The sequence below is a fragment of the Callorhinus ursinus genome, unplaced genomic scaffold (genome assembly GCF_003265705.2).
Source record: "Callorhinus ursinus isolate GAN/ISIS: 27379988/994484 unplaced genomic scaffold, GSC_fseal_2.0 scaffold2, whole genome shotgun sequence".
NCBI classification, from domain to species: domain Eukaryota; kingdom Metazoa; phylum Chordata; class Mammalia; order Carnivora; family Otariidae; genus Callorhinus; species Callorhinus ursinus.
The window spans coordinates 19,777,297-19,797,952 of NW_027397064.1; the positions used below are offsets into that span (position 1 = coordinate 19,777,297).

At 48.2% G+C, this 20,656-nt stretch overlaps 1 protein-coding gene across 4 annotated transcripts in view; it reads left to right on the forward strand.

The window, feature by feature from the left end:
• The first annotated feature begins 831 nt into the window (after positions 1-831).
• MREG (melanoregulin) overlaps positions 832-20,656 on the forward strand; it is a 58,032-nt gene continuing 38,207 nt past the window's right edge. Inside the window, exons 1-2 of one of the 4 annotated variants that reach the window (XM_025891961.2) lie at positions 832-1,342; positions 18,816-18,975. In XM_025891961.2, coding sequence (XP_025747746.1) covers positions 1,248-1,342; positions 18,816-18,975 — 255 coding nt within the window. In that variant the 5' untranslated portion in view covers positions 832-1,247. Of the gene's footprint in view, positions 1,343-8,487; positions 8,760-11,525; positions 11,722-18,815; positions 18,976-20,656 lie in introns of those variants that run through there. The other 3 variants (XM_073878938.1, XR_012374245.1, XM_073878940.1) reach the window with 3 other exon arrangements.

Genomic DNA, 20,656 nt, shown 5'->3' on the forward strand with positions numbered 1-20,656 from the left:
TTGGAGAGCAATCTGGCAAGATTCATTAAAATTTAAAAAGGCATCTTACTAAGACCCAGCATTTAGCTGCCAAGCATTTACTCAATAGATAAACATGTCCAAACACATAGTTCAAGGATGCTCATTGGTGCATTATTTTAATGACAAAAGGCCGAATGAACTGAGATGTCAGTAGATAGGGGTCTGCTTGAATAACATATGGGAACCGGTATGACAGCATAATAAATAACTGTTAAAATGATAGAGGAAGATATACATGTATTGCTGTGGGACGGTCCCCATGATCTCCTGAGTGGAACAAATGTGTGAGGTATGCCAGTGAGGGGGATGTAAGTACACATGCTTACAAGTTCGTACAAGCATACATAAATATATAAATAAGTACATAAATAACTCTGGAAAATTGCAAGAAACTAATGGTAGAGGTTGCCTGTTCTGTTATTTAAGGGCTGGTGAGCTTGAAAACGACTGGAAAAATTATCGTGAATATAGTACTTAAAAAAAAAAAACCTCTTTGGGGGCGTCTGGCTGGCTCAGTGAGTAGAGCGTGGGACTCTTGATCTGGGTTCGAGTTTGAGCCCCATGTTGAGTGTGGAGATTACTTAAAAATAAAAAAATCTTGAAAAAAAAAAAAACCACGCCACTTCTGTAATGTGACAATCCATGCTCTTCTGCTAGCTTTTACTCTGTGTGGGGCTGACCTGGTAAAAAAAAAAATCTGCCCTAACCTCCGCTTTGAAGGCACGGGAGTAGGAAGGAGGACCTTTTATTTCCTGGGGCAGTGAAGCCAGTAAAACGTATGAATAGATTCAGCCCAACCTCGTGCTCCTGACTCGAGGGCTCGCCCCCTCCTTCCCCCAGCCCCGGGCCGCCCGTCGGAGGTGCCGGCTGCCTGGAGTCCCCGCTTCCTCCTGAGAGGGCAGCAGCGGAGCGTCTCGGGGACGCATGCGTCCCAACTGGCACCCGGGGAATTAAAAGAAAGGCGGGGGGAAGCCCCAACCAAACAGGCGCCCCAAACAAAACCCAAGTGGAGGAAAGCGCGCGGCCGCGCAGACCCCGGCCGTGCAGGCGTCTCGGCCTCGCCCGCGTCCCCGGCCGCGGCGTGATGCGCACGGACCGGCCCGCGACGCCCGGGCCGCGACTGTCCACGCAGCTGGAGGCCGGCCGGGTGGCCGCGCCCCAGCCGCGCTCGCTCGCCGCCGCGGCCGTCTCCCCGTGTGCCGGCGCCGCGGGGCACCTCGCTCCCCATGGGGCCGCGGGACTGGCTGAGGACCGTGTGCTGCTGCTGCCCGTGCCGGTGCCTGGAGGAGCCCGCCGCGCCCGAGAAGGAGCCCCTGGTCAGGTGGGTGCGCGCCCCGGGCCGCGAACTGGGCTTTCCGTGGCGGCGGCGGGCGGCGCGGAGCCGGGTACCTGTGTGCCGGTCCCAGCTGGGGAGGGGGGGGCTCGCTTCACGGTGGCACTGCGGCGCCCACTCAGCCCCTCGGCCCCTTCCTGGAGATCCTGTCCCTTGGGTAGGATTTTTGCCCGCGAGCACAAACCTCCGGAGGCGCGGGAGACCCGGGTGGACGCCCGCGGGAAGCGCCGAGCGAAGCGCGGGAGAGAAGTTTGCGTCGGGGTCTCATTTGGAGGATTTGCTGTGCTTGACCGTGTATGTAATAGGCGTATTTCGGTGGAACAGGCGACTGTGAGTTTCTGTTCCACCCAGGAAGAAAGTTGGATACTGTGCATTCAATGTTATTACCAAAGAAAGACAAGTTTAGGTGACTGAGCCCAGGTGATACTTTTCACATTAAAAAAATGCTTATTTTCTGTAGGGACCGCCTATTCACTAGGATGTTGACTCATTACAGGTTAAGTTAGGAAGTGTGAGGAAATGGAACGCACATTTGCAGTGCGCTTAGTGGCTCTGTTGAGGGGGCCAGGCCACACAGTTTTGTTCTGGGCTGTCATTTTAAGCAATTACTTTTGTACCTTCACCGTGATGAAATGAGGGTTCCACTAGGTCATGCCTACGGGGTAGCTAGGACAGCAACGCAAGATTTAAAATGAAATTGGGCACAGGACATGAGGGGAAAGTAAACAAATACTGAAGCGAGCATCTCTTGTGAAACATGCAGCTAACATGATAAAGCTTTCCCAAGTTTTCAAAAGCATGATTTACCTTTTCTTACTTTGTCAAGTCCAAGCACTTCCCTTGACTTTTGAGGTCTTATGTAACCCCTTACTGCTTGTCCACTCTTATTTTCCAGCATATTAAATACTGTGCACTCCTTGATTTAATCAGACAGGCATCCTTGCTGCTCTAGGGACAATCCAACTTTCTTATTCCCCCCAAGCTTGCTTCAAGGAGTGACCTTTATCCTTCCTGCCCCACCACAACCAGCTAAATGCCGGTTCTCAAGCCTCTCCCCACCCCAGCAGCTCTCTTTGATGACTTTGAGCTTATTCATCTCTCACTCCTATGATTTAGGATTTAGAATTTACCATCTGCCCCTCACTGTTTAGTGAGCACACATGTATGTAGATATATATGTCGTATCTGTTTTATATATAGAAACAATTGTACACACGATGCACAGTGTTTTTGTGTGCTCTTGCTGATGGTTTCAACAAGAAACCTAGATTATTAGGCTAATATGGACAGGGAGACATCCAGTAAACTACCCTTAGTCTTAAAAGAAGTGGATAACAATCTGAAATTTCATGCTTGCTTGTACGTGCAACTTGTCAGTATTCACTGTAACGAGAAATACAGTACTCATCCTCAGTGTCTTGGGTCTTTCCAGTTTTACATGCCGGATTGCTATTTGAGTTAATAGTTTTGGTTATTTAAAAATCTTGACCTGCCCTGGTTTACCTTGTAAGTCAGTGAATTTTGCAAGTGATTTTAAGAAGATGGGGTAAAAAAAAAAAAAAAAGGAGTAATTTGGGGGGAGAATTGCCTAGTGTTCATGAGTCAGACTGCCTGGGGAGAAAATCCCAACTGAGTGACTGGGCAGAAATTATGAAATTTATTTGCGCCTTAATTTCCTCATCTGTAAAATGGGGAGGACAGCAGTGTGTACCTCAAAGGGTTGCAGTGAGAAATGAAAGGAGCTAATCCATGTAAAGTGTTTAGTAGAGTGTCTGACCCATAGTAAACACCCAATAAATTCTAGTTATTGTTAATTATCATTGTTACTCTTCTGAGCATGCAAATGTGAATGGACTGAAAAATCTTTTGTTGTGGTTTAGTGTCAATCCTGGCATCATTTCAATGCAATGCTATTTGGGAAGAGTGGCTTATTAATGGAAATGTGGAACAGTGATGGGTGTGTTTATGGGTATCTATCTTCTTTCTTACTCAAGTCATCAGAAGGTCTAGTTAGAAATCTTTTTTATGTTTATTTATTTTTAAAGTGGGAACTTCAGTGGTTTTTCGCATATTCAGAAAGTTGTACAAACATTACCACTATCTAAGAACATTTTCATCACTCCCAAAAGAAACAACACACCCATTAGCAATCACTCGCCACTCCCCCCTCCTTGGCCCGCCCCATCCCCTGCAACCACTGATCGGCTGTGTGCCTTCCTAGATTGGCCTCTTCTGGAAATTGCGTATAAATGGAATCGTACACAGTGTGGCCTTGGCACCTGGCTTCTTTCGCTCAGAATCATGTTTTTGAGTTTCATCCATGTTGTAGCATTTATCAGCACTTCATTCCTTTTTACGGCTGAATACCCTTCTTTTGTTTGGCTTTCTTACATGTTATTTATCCATTCACCAATGGATGGACATTTGGGTTCTTTCCACTTTTTGGCTGTGAACGTCTGTGTACAAGTTTTTGTGTGGACGTATGTTTTCGGTGACCTTGGGTATATTCCTAGACATGGGATGCTGGGTCACACAGGAATCCTCCATTTAACTTTTTGACAAACTGCCAGACTGTTTCCCAAAGTGACTGGTTTGAAATCTTGATGTGGTGAAATCATGGGGCCAGATGGTCTTAGTTTTTATTTTATGGAGAACTTCATTCTGTATGTCTTTTTTTTTTTTTTTTCATTTATAAAAGAAGGTTTTGTATAAACGCTCTGACCCTAACTAAATCCTTTTTGGTGACATAATGGTTTTCAAATTTTGTTTCGTGCCACAAGGGAACAGTGCCGGGATGAGGTGTGCTTGGGGGAATGACAAAGTGTCATTTGTGTGTGCGGTCACCTGCAGGCCTTTTCCAACATGCACCAGGGACTCTTGTGAGTTCAAGAAAAGCAACTCTGAGTCTCATCTCCTTTGCCAGTCTGATTATGCCTTTTGTGTTTTGATCTTGTTCTTTTTTTTTTTTTTTTTTTTTTTGCCTTTTCTGGAACTTTATACTTGAAGGGAAATGTCTGTTGCTTGTCTGGTTTACGTCTGTATATCTCTCTGTTCCGCTAGTTCTTTTTTCCCCTTTTTCTAGAAATACCCTGACTGAAAATTCATCCTGATACTACCAAGCCCTTCAGTTACCATCCTTTGCTTCCTTTTGTGTCAGGCACAAAGGTTTTTGAAAGAGTTGTCAACTGTACCGCCCACCCCCACTTCCTTCTTTACCACCCATTCCCCATGAAATCTGGTTTCTTTCTTTTTTAATTTTTTAAAAAAATATTTATTTTTGAGGGGGGAGAGGAGCAGAGGGGGAGAGAGAGAGAGAGAGAGAGAGAGAGAGACAGAATCCCAAGCAGACTCCCCGCTGAGCAGGGAGCCAGACGCGCGGCTCCATCCCACGACACCGAGATCACCACCAGAGCCGAAATCAAGAGTCAGAGGCTCAACCGACTGAACCACCTAGGTGCCCCTGACCCCTGGTTTCTGGCCTCTGCCTGATTACATGAAAATTGCTGTCTTGCAAGTCACAAGAGAAAGAAATCTGATGTTCTTTTCTCAGTGTGCAAGCAAGCCACACCTCTGTGCTGACCGTCCGTGCTTGCGTTCACACTTCTCTTTCCCTGGCTTGTCTGATTTTGTGTTCTCTGGTTTCTGCCTGTGATCGGTCCAGTCACGCTGGCCTCTCCCCTGGTGTCTTTGCCGATGCCATATTTGTTAGCTAGACATCTTTTTGTTTTTTTCTACTTCTTAAGCTTCTGCTCTGTTCCCCAGGCCCATTTCAGCTGCCATTTTTTTTTTTTTTTAAGATTTTATATATTTATTCGACAGAGAGAGACACAGTGAGAGAGGGAACATAAGCAGGCAGAGGGAGAGGGAGAAGCAGGCTCTCCGATGAGCAGGGAGCCTGAAGTGGGGCTCGATCCCAGGACCCTGGGATCATGACCTGAGCCGAAGGCAGACGCGTAACTGCTGAGCCACCCAAGGGCCCCATCAGCTGCCACCTTTGTGAGGGAGCCTTAGAAAGTCTCCCCAAGCAGTTATGGTGTCTCTTTACTTTCTTTTTACCCCTCGGGTCACTTCTGGTTATGACAGTTCTAAGCTGGGTGCTACAACCCCAGCCTGACTGGAGGTTCTAGTCTGGGTTGGAGGGGATAAATCCAGCTCACCTGCCAACCCCCGCCGTGCCCAGCGCAGTGCTTAACATGGGGTAAGAACTGAATAGCTACTTTTTGATGGATAATGATTACAATACTAGCTGTTCATTTGTTAATTTCCATGTGTAAATTTTTAAAAAATTTATTTAAAACAAAATGCTATTGAGCCAACACACATACACCCAGCATCCACCTTAAGAAAACAGTGATAGAATTGAAGCCCTCCACCTATCTCTCTTGACTGCATCTACTTTCCTTCTTAACTTTATAGAAATGGTGCATCCTGGGTGTAAGCCATTGCGTGAGTGAGGTTTCTTTGCATACCTTCTGTCATTAGTCATCCCTAGGACTGAATGAAGTAGGTGTTATTTACTTCCATTTTACAAAGGAGGAACCCAAGGCTTAGAGAGTTGAAATGAATTCAGAGTCACAATTGGTAAGTCAGAGAGCCAGAATTTGAATCCAGGTCTGTCAGACCTCCAAGTCCATGCCTTGCATTGTAAAAAATTCAGAAAACTACCAAATATTTTCCAGAAGTAACTTATAATAGTTGTGCATGAGAAACTGGTGGATATCAGTAGCCTTCACTCCTGTCTGTTTTGGTCCCTTTCTCCTTCCCTTTTTCCATGTCCTTCGTAGGTATAGTTCTTTTACCTAGAAGTGGAAGCAACCAGGTCCCGTGAACTGAGCCCAGTTGGAGTTAGGAGACCTGAGTCCTAGTTTCGGCTATTAACTAGCTGTGGGATTTGGGGGGGGGGCGCCTCTTTACCTTCCTCAAACTTTAGTTTCTTCTTTTGCAAAATGGGGAGATCAGACTTTTTTTTTTTTAAAGATTTGTTTTAGACGGAGAGAGAGTATAAGAGCAGGGGGAGGGGCAGAGGGAGAGGGAGGCAAAGAATCCTCAAGCAGACTCCTCACTGAGCGCGGAGCCCCACACGAGCTCGATCTCACGACCCTGAGATCATGACCTGAGCCGAAATCAAGTCGGACTCATCCGACTGAGCAACCCAGGTGCCCTGGGAGATCAGACTTTGATGCGTGATCTTGCAGGGCTCTTCCAGGCTTGATGCAAATCGTCATCCTCCTGTGGGCTTGTGTCCGCTGAAATCGTTTGACTTGGACCCCAGGGGCAGTGAGACCGTCTGTGGTACAGGGAGGGCACCTGAAGGCCCAGGGCATATGCATCACAACCACTTGTCCAACTCCTTAGCTGCCCAGGGCTGTTTCACCAGCGAATAGGTGAGCAGTCATCTCTAATGCCAGGAAGCTTGAGAACAGGTCTGGAGAAAGGACACAAGACCTGACCTTCACACCAGGCTTCAGGCCCAAAGAAAGCCAGAGGTTTTGTTCAGTCTCACTGTTTTCTCCCCCTTCACTCCGATTTTAGGACTGAGTCGTCTAAGACTCATCTTTTCAATCATCTTGGAATGTTTGAGGTTGTGCACGCCGTTCTTCTCTGTCCTGCCTGTATTCCTAAAATAAATAGTGATCAAAACCACAACGAATCAATGTGCACTGAGGACAAATGGATTGTTTTGGAAAGGCTAGATCGTTGATCATTTGTCTGTAAAAAAGTGAATGACTTTTTGGCTCAAGGTTTCATGTTACTAATGAAAAGAAACATATGGGGTGTGTATCATTAGTTTCCTAGGGCTGGCACAACAAAGTACCACGAATCTGGTAGCTTAAACCAACAGAAATGTGTGCGTTCACAGTTCTGGAAGCTCTAAGGACTCTAGGGAGAATTGCTTCTTGCAGGTTCCAGCTTCTGGTGGCTGCTAGTGCCCTTGGCTTCTGGCCGCCCACTTCCAGTCTTTGCCTCTGTTTCCTTCCATGTGCCTCTTCTCCTTTGTCTCAAGTACCCCTCTCTTTGCTCTTGTAAGGATACCAGTCATTGGGTTTAGGGTCCATCCTAAATCCAGCTTGATCTCATCTCAAGATCCTTAACTTAATCACAGCTGCAAAGTCCCTATTTCTGAATAAAGTCACATTCACAGGACCCAGGGGTTGGGACTTGGACAGATCTTTTGTGGGGGACACTCTTCAACCCACTATGGGGTACTTTCGGGAAAACGTTTGAGCTCAGAGCATTGGTTTTTATTTCACTTTTATAGCATGGCTTTCTTCCATCCGTGGTAAAAGCATGCTCTTGCCATATAAAAATCCCCCCCCAAGCATGAGTTGTGGCCCTTGAAATGACATGATTCTGGAAGCACAGCTGCAGTTAGCCTTTGAGCAGAGCGATGTCCCAGTCCTCTGGCACCAGAGTCCACTACCATATGACATCCAACAGGGACAGACCTCGGAGATCTGGAAGAGCCTACGATGCAGTGTGAGGGGAGGGCCGTGCAAATGTCACACTCTAAAGCCTATTTCACAAGGGTCACTTTGAAGTGTGTCGGGGAGTACAATTCTTACTCTCTAATTTTTACTTACTCTAATCTCTGATTTTTTATTGGCTGTCGATAACTGATAAACACCATGACCACCAACTTGTTGAAAAGCCACAGAAGAAAGGGAGAGAATTAAAACCGTGGCTGAGTTTTTTTTTTTTTTTTAAGATTTTATTTCTTTATTTGACAGAGAGCACAAGTAGGCAGAGCAGCAGGCAGAGGGAGAGAAAGAAGCAGACTCCCTGCTGAGCAGGGAGCCTGACATGGGGCTCGATCCCAGGACCCCGGGATCATGACCTGAGCCGTGGCTGAGTTTTTATTCATGGCTCTCTCTTAAGCCACCTAAGTGAACCACGTGATGAGCATCCACATGGCTTTTAGCTCCCTGCTCTCCTCCACGACCCCCCCCCTCCGCCCGAGCCTCCACTCCTGAGAGCAGAATTTACACACATATGTATCTGTGGGTGGTGCACAGAGACAACCTTCTGTGTCTCCTTTTTCTGCAGTGCCTGGAGTTCCCAGCAGGGAAAAAGAAAAGAAAATCTCAGTTTGCTCTTGAGGGTTGTTTTCTGCCATTCTGAGAAGGAATTGAACAGGACCTGCGAGTGTGGGCAACAGAATGGAATTTCCCAGACCCTAAAGGAACGCTGGGTGTGCACTATGCTTGGGGGCCATTCTAAGCAGGGAAATCACCAATAAAAAGCACAAAAATGCAAAAAACATGGCACTAAATACACAACGAAAAGGACACTTGTCTACACTACGAGAGCCGAAACAGAAAGCAGAGCAACGTCTTGTTGGAGCTCAACTGGGGACATGCCCCTTGAGTGCTGCAGAAGCACCCCCAGTATCGATTTGGGGTGACAGGTAAATTTTAGCACGTGGGTAAATGTGCAAACATGGGAATGATGAAGCTCAGCTGTAACTGTGTCTGTAATCACTTGATGGTTGAAGAAACTGAGGCCCAAGAGCTTCGGTAGCTTGCTCAAAGGCATACTTGGCCGAGCTGAGGTTCAAATCCTATTAGAAGGAGCAGGGGCTGCCTCGTACACAGGGAGATGTGTAACTAGCTTTTTATGTGATGTGTGCTGGAAATTGTGTTTGTAGTATGGGACTTGCCCCGAATTGTTACAACCTGGGGTCGAGAGCCCTCGGGCCCATTTTTCTGTATTCAGGCTGCCCGTGGGAAAGCAGGTGCCCGCGGGAAAGAAGGGTGGTGGGTTTAAGACACTTGGGAGGCAATCACCACCAGCTCGAGAGGAACAATAATCCTTTACATGTGTGGAGTTTTTCATTTCACAGTGTGGACTCACGTGACCTCCAAGCTGAGTAAATTGTCTTCTGCCCTTGGAAGGGCTTAAAAAAAACGTTGGCTGAAGTGTTCGTGTCAGTGAGATCTCTGACTGGGGCCCAGATGGCTTGACTCTTTCCCCGGAGTGTGGCGCGGGGCGCCCCCCCCCCCCCCCCCCCCCCCCCCCCCAGCTAAGGCAGCTCGGCCATGACTTCCTGCAGAACCTGCAGGTACAAAGCCCAGAGCCCTGGGCCAGACCGTGATTCATAGGAAGCGCCTGGCGAGGCACAAAGGATTCCTACTGCTGGAATCGGCTCCCAGCTTGAAGAATCTATTGCAAAGCCTGGATTTTTACCTTCTTGAAAGCCAGAGGGGAGAGAGGCGTGGGTCAAGGGCACAGTTCCCAGAACGGGGCCTCAGGTCCAATGAGTAGGAGGTGAATGCTTTACCAAGAAGTCAGCCACTCAAGGTTCACAGAAGGATGACTTTTAAAGGTTTTCTTCCCAGGCGACCTCCAGAGTCCTTCTTCCCCTTTTAGTGAATGGCATGAGTCAGTCTTAGTGACGTTGGAAGTCCCTGAGAAGATGAAATTTCTTTCTCTTATGCCTCCTGTGATCTAGGTTTCCTGGAACTTTTTATTCTCTAGATAGCTTGAAGGGATCTTATCACTACACCTTTGTTTAAAAAGTAAATTCTGCTCCAGTGCTGGGTAAAATAAGTTTATTTTGTTAGCGATTGAAGTCCTTTTTAGTCTGGTGAATACATATTTGTTTGGTGCCAGTTACATACTGTGCACTCTGTTCTTTTGGGCCTTTTTTAGGGAATAATTTTGGCGAGACGCTGTGTATCTAAAGTACCCCCCTACTGCCCAAAGGTGGTAAGAGTTTTCTGAATTCCCCTGTTGTACCCCCCACCCCTGATTGTATCTAGATTTTTGTGATAGTCATTTCCTGGCTTTTCTTTAAAGCTTTACCATCTATGTGTGCACCTTGAAAATGTATTTTAGTTTTGCCTGCTTTTAAGCTGTACCTAAATGACATCAAACTGTGTGAGATCCATCCACTTTGCTGTGCATAGCTTAACTTGTGCTGCTCAGTGCTCCGTAGGCTATCCATTCTGTTCACCCGTTCCACTGTTGGTGGACTTTTGGGTGGTGTTGGCTGGTGAAATTGTTCATCCTTCAGCCATATGGGCCATCCCTTGGGTCCTCAGATACACCAAGCATGCTCCTGTCTCAGGGCCTTTGCACTTCCTGCTCTACCTGTTTAGAATGTTCTTTCTCCACTTACCTGTATGGGTAACTCCCTCACTTTATCCAGGTCTCTGCGCAAAGTCATTTTATCAGAAAGTGCTTCCCTCACAACCCCTTTTAAAACAGTGCCCCCACACCCTCACTCTGTCTCTTATTCACCATGTATTCCTTCCGACCCCTGAGCATCGCCTTGACGTAATCTTATGTGCTTATTGTCTGCTTCCTCCCGTGAGACTGTGAGTCCACCTTCGTAAACTTAAATAGGTAAAAAATGTTAAGAATTTGTCTGTGAGTCTGGAGACAGGGATTTCCAGCCTCATTTCTACCATTCAGAGCCCTATGAATTTGGGAAACAACAATTCATCACTTAGCAAATATTTACTGAGCATCTCCTATGTGCCAGGAGCTGTTGTAAGCACTTGTGATATATCACCGAGCCAAGTAGGTAGTGATCCTCTCCTCCTTTTATTCTAGTGGGGGGAGGAAGCGGCAAACATAGTAAGTAAATTGGAAGATAAATATGTGTGTAGGAAAAAGAAAAGGCAGAGCATGGGCAGGGGGGTACGCTTGCCATTTTAAGTAGATTGGTCAGCTCCTCATCCAGGAGCTAATGTTTAGACAGAGATTTGAAGGAGGGGGCGGAGTGAGGCATGTAGATATCTGGGGGAAAACATTCTAGGTAGTGGGATCAGCCAGTGTGACTGGCGGGTTCAGGGAACAGCAAAGAGGCCAGAGTGGCTGGGATGTCATATGGGGCCCAATAGAACACTGAATGACTGGCTTATATTCTAGGTCAAATGGGAGGCACTACAGGGTTTTGAGGGAGGGGCAACATGGTCTGATTTACATAGTAAGGAGATCACTTTGGCTGTTGTGTTAGGGATAGAACTGGTGGGAGGCAACGGTAGCCAGAAGTAGGTGGAAACAATGAGTAGAGGGTTTTCTATGCCAGGTGTAAGACAGAGCCACCCTGGTTCACCAGACCCCAGACTCTGTGCTGGGGTTTGCTTGTGCCTGCCCCTTTTATCCTTGGCTCAGGGTGGCAGAGGTAGAGGTGGACATTTTCTGAACGTCGAGCCAAAAGCACTTTCTGATGGATTGGAGGTAGGGCATGAGAGAGCCAAGAGTGACATCAGGATCTTGGCCTGAGCCTTTGAAAGGATGGAGTTTCCACGATCTGAGTGGAGGCTGCCGGTGCTTGGTTTTAACCATGGTGAGCTCGAACTGCTTATCACACATCCACAGAAATGGGAAGAAGCAGTACGTGCGGGAGTCTGGGGACACAGGTAAGTGTAGACTTAGGAACGTGCCTCACGTAGATGGTATTTGAAGCCGTGAGAGCGGGTGAGATGGGCAGGAGTGGTGCGGGCAGAGCAGAGACCAGGAACTGGGTCCCATCCTCCTGAGCCCCCCCTGCCTGCTTCCCAGGGTTCTTGTCAGGGCCATCTTCAAGCCGGAAAGCACGGGACACGTGCACCAGATGAGACGGCACGGGGCTTTATGTCAGCCCCAGGGACGGAAGGCAGGGAGGGCAGGGGCACAGCGGGCACCAGGGCCAGAAAAGGGGCCCCCGGTCGGGGCTTTTCTTGCTTCACATTGAGGCGGGCGGTGCCTCCGGCATTGAGGAGAGTCATGGACCTCAGTGGGGAAAGGCTGAGAAAAACTGGCATCTCTGGAACCCGGTTTAGAATGGGGGTCAAGTGATGGATCAGCCAGGTGTGAGAAAGAGCCAGAGTATCTGGTGGGAGGGAAGGAAGGAAAAAAGCCAGGGAGGGAATGTAGGAAGCGGGGGACAGAGAGAGACAGAAAGGGAAAAAAACAGAGGAAGGACAGAGGAGGGAAAGGAGAGGGAGAGGATCTTGGATCCTGCTGCTCCGTCACTGGGAGGCTTCCTTCGCAAGAGGAAGGAAAGGTCTGGAAGCCGCGGGCTCCGTGGGAGACCAGTTCTCAGTGGGGAATCAGATGAGGTGTCCTAAGGTAGTCACGGGGGTGCCACCAAACGGCCTTCGGGGTCTGTTTTATGAGACCTTTGGTTGCTGTTTATTGGAGATTTTTAAAAAATCATTTATCTGTCAGAGGGAGAGAGAGAGAGCACGTGCACACAAGAGAGCGCACAGGGTAGGGGAAGGCAAAGGGAGAGGGAGAGAATCTCAAGCAGACTCCTGGCTGAGCACAGAGCCTGACATGGGGCTTGATCTCGTGATCCTGAGATCACGACCTGAGCCAAAACCAAGAGTCGGGCTCTGAACCAGCTGCACCACCCAGGCGGCCCTATTGGAGATTTTTATCTTTTCACTGTCTTGAGGGCTTCAGTCTTACACCAGCGATCTCTGACCCACGGCCTGTCTGTGGGGAGAGCTGGGGGGTCACTGCAGCTCCAGGTGTCAACAGCTGCATTCTGTGGGGTAGGGAGGATTTGTTGGTAGGGAGGACTCATGGGAAGCTCTGGAAGCTCTTGGTAAGCAGCCTTAGTGGCCGCTGGCTCTTTGCACCCGTAGTCCCCAGGCAGCGAGTCCGGTGTTCCCAGATCTTGAGTCTCCTGGGAGCTGCAGGTGGGTTGAAAGAAAAGACTCCTGAGGGATTGGGTCTTGTGCCCCCAGGTGGGACTAGGGGTGGAATCATCCTACCTTTTGCGAGTGAAAGCTGCTTCTGCTTCTAATGTGACTTCCGAGCCACCTCTCAAATTCCCAAGCTTAATAAAATATTTATCATCAGCAGATGGTGGCCAGGGGCAAAACAGCTGCTCTCACTTTCTTTAGAACCTTTCCGAAATCATTATATGGGGGGAGGGAGAGAAAGTCAAAGTTCCCGACTCAACACTCCCCCATCGTCCCTGCCTTCTGTCCTCCCTGGGCTTCTTGGGCTCAGACCTCAGGGCCTTTGCACTGAATTCTCTTTACACAAGCCCCAGATCCTTCACAGAGCTTCCTGAGCTGCTTCTCCAGTCGTTTGCTTTCGGCATTTTTTTTCCTGGTCTCTCCACCTTAAGGGTTTACAGTTTTAAAATAAAGTGGATTGATGCCTGGACTGGGTGGGCGGTGCAGGATAAAAGGAACAGGGGCTAGCATGCTGGAGCAAAGAATCCGGGATCAGTGAGTCGGGCGGCCTCTGACAGAACCCTCCCTCACTTTCATCTTGACCAGTATGTGGTTGACCAGATGGGCAGGCCACATTCCACACTCCGGAGGACGGCGGGAGCCCCAGATGCGCAGGCCACATTCCACACTCCGGAGGACGAGGACGGCGGGAGCCCCAGGCAAATAGCACGGGTCAGAGTCATTGCGCGCCCAGAGGGAGAAGCGCGCGATGCTCTTGCCTGTTTTATGCCATTCCCCTGGGTGTCGGTGACTAGGCAGTCCGAGGCTCGTGGGATGCCAGGGCAACACGGCTCCTAATTAGGGCAGTGCTACAGTGGTGGAGAGAACTCTGGAGGCCCCACCTGTCTGGAGGCAGGAGCCCTTTGAACAGGCCCGCTGTTGACCTCCCTGCAGAGCTGCGTTTGGGTTTGCAGTCCAAGCAGGAGAGGCTGTGTTTTATGTTGGCTGGAGTCACGCATGTTCCTGTGTGTGTGTGTTGGAGTGAAAGACAGACAGACAAAGAGGGAGAAAGAGAGAGATTGGCTTTGAGAGGCAGGGGGACTAGCCAGGGAGGCACCTGTTGTAATCTTCTCAAAACATGCAAAGAAATTGTGGATTGCTAGCAGAAAGTGGGCTAGATTATTCGTGATCAGATGTTGTTGATCACCGATAATGCAGGTGGATACTGGCTAATTTCTCAACCTTGGCTTTGGGGAAGTTTTAAAAAGGTGGCAGGGGTGAGTTGTGGCCGAGATTTCCTTTAACATTTCACTCTGCTACATTCGACACGTACTTTTGAAGCACCTCCTCTTGTGCCTGACCCTGCCAGGCCATGTGGGATGTCAAGAAGTACAGAAAACAGTCCCTGCCTGGAGGAACTTTCCAGCCGGTGGCAGAGTCAAGATTCACACGAATGAAACAAATTCGGGGATGAGTCAGAGAGTGGTTTCAAGAAAGTACTAGGGTTTTGAGGCCCTGGAGGGAAATGTCCCGTGCATTGGGAGCCCGGGTGGTGTCTCCCGTGTGCCTCTGGGGTCTCAGGGCCGGGAGGAGCCACCCTGGGGGGAATTTGCCGGTTTGTACAGGGACCACGGCACACGTGTACTCCTTATCTGAGCCGCTCCATTTGTGGGTGTCCAGCATTTGGCTGTCCAGTCTGTGACACGTGTCTGCTTGGAGCCACCCCACTGGGGACCTCCTGCTGGGAGGACTGTCAGCTGGCTGTCAGTCCTCTACGGATGGTTAAGCAACACCAGAGTCTGGTCCGTGTCTGCAAAGGGGGGATAGCGTTACCTACCCTTCTGACCTCAGATGGCCCTGTCGCAGGAAGCATGGGATGTGGGAGCCCTCGGACAAAGCTCTGTGTAATGCAGTGGCGCTTTATCGACAGTGTAAAATCTACTTAGGCGGAGAGCCATCCGAGGCAGCACCCTTCAAATTAGGGACACCTCTCTGGTGTCTGCCTGCCCTTTGGAATTCCTCCCGGCCCCACCTTCTGTCTTCCTTGGGGCTCACCTGCTCTCTCCAGTCACCCCCCCCTCGCCCCCCCCCCCCCACACTGCTGTTTCAGTCTAGCTGTTCCCTGAGGCCTTTCCTTACTCCCCAGGCCCAGGCCGGGCCTCCGATGCTACGGCTTCCAGGTGATGGAAATGCACGTGCATTTCTCCCTAGTCTAGATGGCCAGCACCGTCCTCGTTCCTCAGCCCGGATCCTGGCCTCGCTGTGAATGTCTCGTAGGCTCGGGGTGAACCGTGGCCTCCTCTGTGCGGTGCCTGTTGAAGGCATCCTCTCCCTCGTCAGCTAGGCCTCTGCTCGCACCTCGGGGCTGCCCACCACCGGGCTCCAGCATCTTGGGATGTCTGTTCCTGCCCTGTTTCTGCAGCCACCCCCTTGCCTGTGCTCACCCCAACCAGTATTTCAGATGTTTAGAATGACATATGTATTTGTTAGCAGAACTCCCCCTTCCCTGTGCCCCAAAGAAACCTTCATTGTAACTCTAAAAATGAGATTTAAATTGAGCAGCCCTGGTGGTTGTGGCTGGTTTGTGGGCTTCTGTCTCTGTCTGCCCATCTCCTGCGGCACTCCTTCCCCCCCAGCTGCCCCCTGGGCCCCTGACAGAGGACCTCAAAGATCAGGTCATGAACACCGCATCTGCCATCTTGGCATGGCCTCCTAGGCCATGTCTTTGTTCCTTCTTTCCCCTAAGTTGTTTCTGTTTTTTTTTTTTTTAAGATTTTATTTATTTGTTTGACAGAGAGAGAGAGAGAGAGAGAGCACAAGCAGGGGAAGCAGCAGACGGAGAGGGAGAAGCAGGCTCCCAGCCGAATAGAGAGCCCGATGTGGGGCTCGGTCCCAGGACCCTGGGATCATGACCCCAGCCAAAGGCAGACGCTTAACTGACTGAGTCACCCAGGTGCCCCCCACCCCACGCCGAGTTGTTTCTAAAACCCGGACCTGACAAGGCTCAGAATCCCCTTAACACTTGACAGTTCACAGAATAAAGCCCGAACTCCAGCACTGCCATCAGTCTGACCCCGAACGACCTTTTCTTCCATCTTTCTGTCTCCCTCTGCACGTGCACCGTGTGGTGTAGCCAGACAGGGAGGCATGGAATCTCCCAGCCCTGTGGGCACCTCAGCGGCTCCTGCCGGGAACACCTTTCCCCTGGCTTCTCCTGGCGACAGGCTGTGCTTCCTCAGGTCTGGGCTAGATGTCGCCTCCATGAAACATTTCTTGAACTTCTTTCCCATCACACAGGTTGTCACTCCTTCTCTGGCTCTATGACATTCTGTTTATACTTAAAAAAATTTAATTTCACTTATCTCATTGCACTTATAGTCACAGTAAGGGCGGGGGCAATGTCCTATTTATTTTCAAGTCCCCAGAGAACCCTGGTGCCCAGTATACAACAGGCATCCTATTCCATGTTCGTTGAATCAACAACTGACAGAATGAATGAATGAATTTGACATGCTTGTTAAAGCCCGTGTGGCCAGGGCACTGAGGCCTCATTTGCCTCCTCTTTTGTTGGCTCATCATTTTTTAAAAAATTTTTAAATTTAAGTTCAATTTAGTTAACATAGAGTGTGTTATTAGTCTTGGAGGTAGAGTTCAGTGATTCATCGTTGCAAACAACACCCAGTGCTCATTACATCACGTGCCCTCCCCAATGTCCATCACCCAGTTACCCCTTCCCCGCGCCCCCTCTCCTCCAGCAACCCTTAGTTTGTTTCCTATGATAGAGTCTCTTATGGTTTGCCTCCCTCTCTGTTTTTATCTTATTTTATTTTTCCTTCCCTCCCCCTAAGTTGGTCTGTTTTGTTTCTTAAATTCCACGTGTAAGTGAAATCATGTGGTTTTATCTTTCTCTGACTTATTTCGCTTAGGATAATGCCCTCTAGTTCCATCCACATCATTGCAAATGGCAAGATTCCATTCTTTTTGATGGCTGAGTAGTATTCCTGTGTGTGTGTGTGTGTGTGTGTGTGTGTGTGTGTGTACCCCACACCTTCTTTATCCATTCACCTGTTGATGGACATCTGGGCTCTTTCCGTAGTTTGGCTATTGTGGACATTGCTGCTATAAACATTGAGGTGCATGTACCCCTTCGGATCCTTACATTTGTATCTTTGGGGTAAATACCCAGTAGTGCAATTGCTGGATTGGATGGTAGCTCTATTTTCAACTGTTTGAGGAACCTCCATACTGTTTTCCAGAGTGGTTGCACCAGCTTGCATTCCCACCAACAGTGTAGGAGGGTTCCCCTTTCTCCGCATCCTCACTAACACCTGTTATTTCCTGACTTGCTAATTTTAGCCATTCTGACTGGTGTGAGGTGGGATCTCATTGTGGTTTTGATTTCTATTTCCCTGATGGCTAGTGATGTTGAGCACTTTTTCATGTGTCTGTTGGCCATTTGGATGTCTTCTTTGGAATAGTATCTGCTCATGTCTTCTGCCCATTTCTGACTGGATTCTTTGTTGGCTCATCATTCTGAAGAGGAAGTGCTTCCTGCATTTCCGCCTTTGCCGTGTCGGGCCGCCTACATGACAGCCAGACGGCTGAGAACACTGTGGCCGAGCAGTCTGGTTCCCCAGAGGTTGCTCCTTTCCCGATCGCTCTGGTCTCTTTGTCCAGTCCCAGACCCTGCATGTTGCACTGCAGCTAGAGGGATTTAAGGGTCCGGTGTCTCAGCCCTCTGTCTGAGGCAGATAGTGGCCTCCTGCTGGCCTTAGCTCCAAGATCCCCTCCCCACTTATGCTCCACTTTTTACAAGTGGGCCCCCGGCCCTCCCCAGGGTCTTTGAATGTGTTGTTTCATTTGCCTGGAACTCTGTTCTTGTCTTTCAGCTTGAAGTTCAAGCACCCCTTCTTTACAATGCCTACCTGATGCTTTCCCCCGCTGGCTCTCAAGGCTCTCTGAACTCCCCCTCTGTAGCACATCTCCCAGTTTTTCACTAGATAGTCATCTGGCCATTCATTAATGTGTTTCCCTCCCTGGGCTCTAGTGAGGTCCAAGGATGGGGATCGTGTCTGTTTTGTTCACAGTTTTACAGAGGCCTGTGATTAACATGGAGTCAGCACTTCATACATATAATTAGATGAAGGGAATAGCCCCGGCATGACCCTACCTGTGCAGTCCCACAGAAGCTCACCAGGGCCGGGTACAAGCAGGTCCTACGTATGGAGCTTTGCTGCTCACCTCCTCCAGAAGCCCAAGCATGGATACCACCTTGTAGAACATAAATCCTACAACAAACACACAAGATGGGATGACTGAACTTCTTACTCAACATCTCACATCGTCTGCTGAAAGTATTTGGATATGCATATTCGTTTCTTCACTTTCTTGTGAGGAATTTGATAGACATTCCATTGCCATTGTGTTCTCAGTTTATTGTGCTTCTGTGAAAAATTCACCTCTTCAGGTCAATTGTCAGTTTCTTCTTTTAATCACACGAGAATTTTATCCCCCCTCTGTTGGATTTCCTTTTTGTGTTTTCACTGCTGGGATGGGTAGTGCTAAATTTCGTGTTGAATGTAGTAAAATCACCTCTACCCAGGCGTCTGCTTGCATTTGTTCTCTGCTATTTTTAAAGTGATTTTTAAAATTGTTCTATTGTGCTATGCTTAATAATTAGAGACAATTCAGACCTTGTTATTAGAAATATATATACTTATATATTACATTGTATATTATACAGTTTCTAACATTTGTATTATATGTTACATGCGTATGATGTATACGTTATATGTATTACATATATTACCAAATGCTTATACCCCTTTTTTTAAACACCATAGTAATAGCAATCCGTATTCTTCGTTTGGAGCAACTCTGGCGAGAGATGATGAAAAGAATTTGTGGAGCATGCCCCACGATGTGTCCCACACAGAGGCAGATGATGACAGAATCCTGTACAATTTGATAGTCGTGCGAAATCAGCAGGCCAAAGATTCAGAGGTAAGCAGATCTTGCTGTGTGCCGATGATAATGGCCAGTCCGAAATAGCAGTGACCCAGAAGTCCAGCTTGGAATAAAGAAAAAAAGGAAAAGGGAGATATTCGGAATGAGGACAGGTATTTTAGCAGCCTGGGGTTGCTAATTATAGCTGGTCTTGGCCGACCTGCTGGATACACAGATAAGACTGACTTCCAGGCACGACCTCGAAGATGCAAGGATTATAGAAACAGCAAGGCAGTGTTGCTGACGACGGATCATCTTCCGCGGCTTACTTGTGCTTCTGTAATTTTTCCGGTTGCTTGGCAAGCCGCAGTTAGAAGATTCAGACCGACGTGGAAGGGGATTTTGCGTTACAATGAATCGTGAATTAGTGGGGCCTGAATTAGTTTTATTTATTTTTTCTGTTGATAGCTTCTTAAATTGTGCGTGTTGATTAGTTAGCAGCGTATCATAATTTTTGTGATGAAGCATGAAATCTTTTTTTTTTAGTAGTAGCAATGTTTAAAATTATTAATTTTTCAGAGCAGTTTTAGATTTATAGAGAAATAGAACAGAAAGAACAGCCACTACCTCCAAGGTCCACAGTTTCCCCCATTATTAATATCTTGCATTGGGGCCGGGGGGGGGGGTACATTTGTTACAGACAGTATTGATACATTTAGCTGAGGTCCAGAGGTTACATCAGGGTTCAGTCTTCGTAGTGTATTGTACAGGTTTTTGTTTTTGTTTTTTTAAGATTTTACTTATTTATTTGACAGAGAGAGAGACAGCAAGAGAGGGAACACAAGCAGGGGGAGTGGGAGAGGGAGAAGCAGGCTTCCCACTAAGCAGGGAGCCCGATGCGGGACTCGATCCCAGGATCCTGGGACCATGACCTGAGCCGAAGGCAGATGCTTAATGATGGAGCCACCCAGGCACCCTGTACAGGTTTTGACAAATGGATAATGACAGGGGCTGAAAACACTCTTTTAATGAACTCTTACCCCCAAGTTATTGCTATGGGAACTCTGGAATATTGAAAAGGACAGAACTATAGTAAGTTAAGAGAAAACAGGGGAGATCATGTTTTATTTTCTCATTATAGTACTATATATAATACAGTATATTATAGTATGATGGGTATCATTTTCCAGATAATACGAAGTTTTCTCAATTCTGCATTCATCAGTGAGTTCTGAGTAGATACCTATATTAAATATAGACTTCATGTTTTACTTTGTATCTTATAGTAATTGAAAAGAATAAGGACATTGAAAACCCCAGGCTCTGGCTCTGAAGAGAAATACCAGAGAGCATGTATGTGTGTTGCTGGGGGCAGGTGCCATGGGGGGGGTCATCTGTTCCTTATCTGGGTTTCTTTATTTTTGCTAATTAATTGCTAACTATTTCTTTCCCCAAAAAAACATGCGTTAGCAGGAAGGGATGACTTTTAGAAGAGCCACGTGTCCTTTTATTCTGGTGTGGCTTGGATATGTTTAGGGGGTTAGAAGCAGGTGTGGAGGTGCGGACCATGGGGGTGGGCAGGACTGACACTTGCCTCTGGTCCTTCAGGCCCAGGGGAGGGGTGGACTGGAGAGTCCGCAGTGGCTATGGAGGAGAGGCCTGTCTTGGGTGTGGAGTGCTGATGAGGACGGCCTCTGCTAGACATCTGTCACAGGGTTTAACTCAGGGGCACAGCATC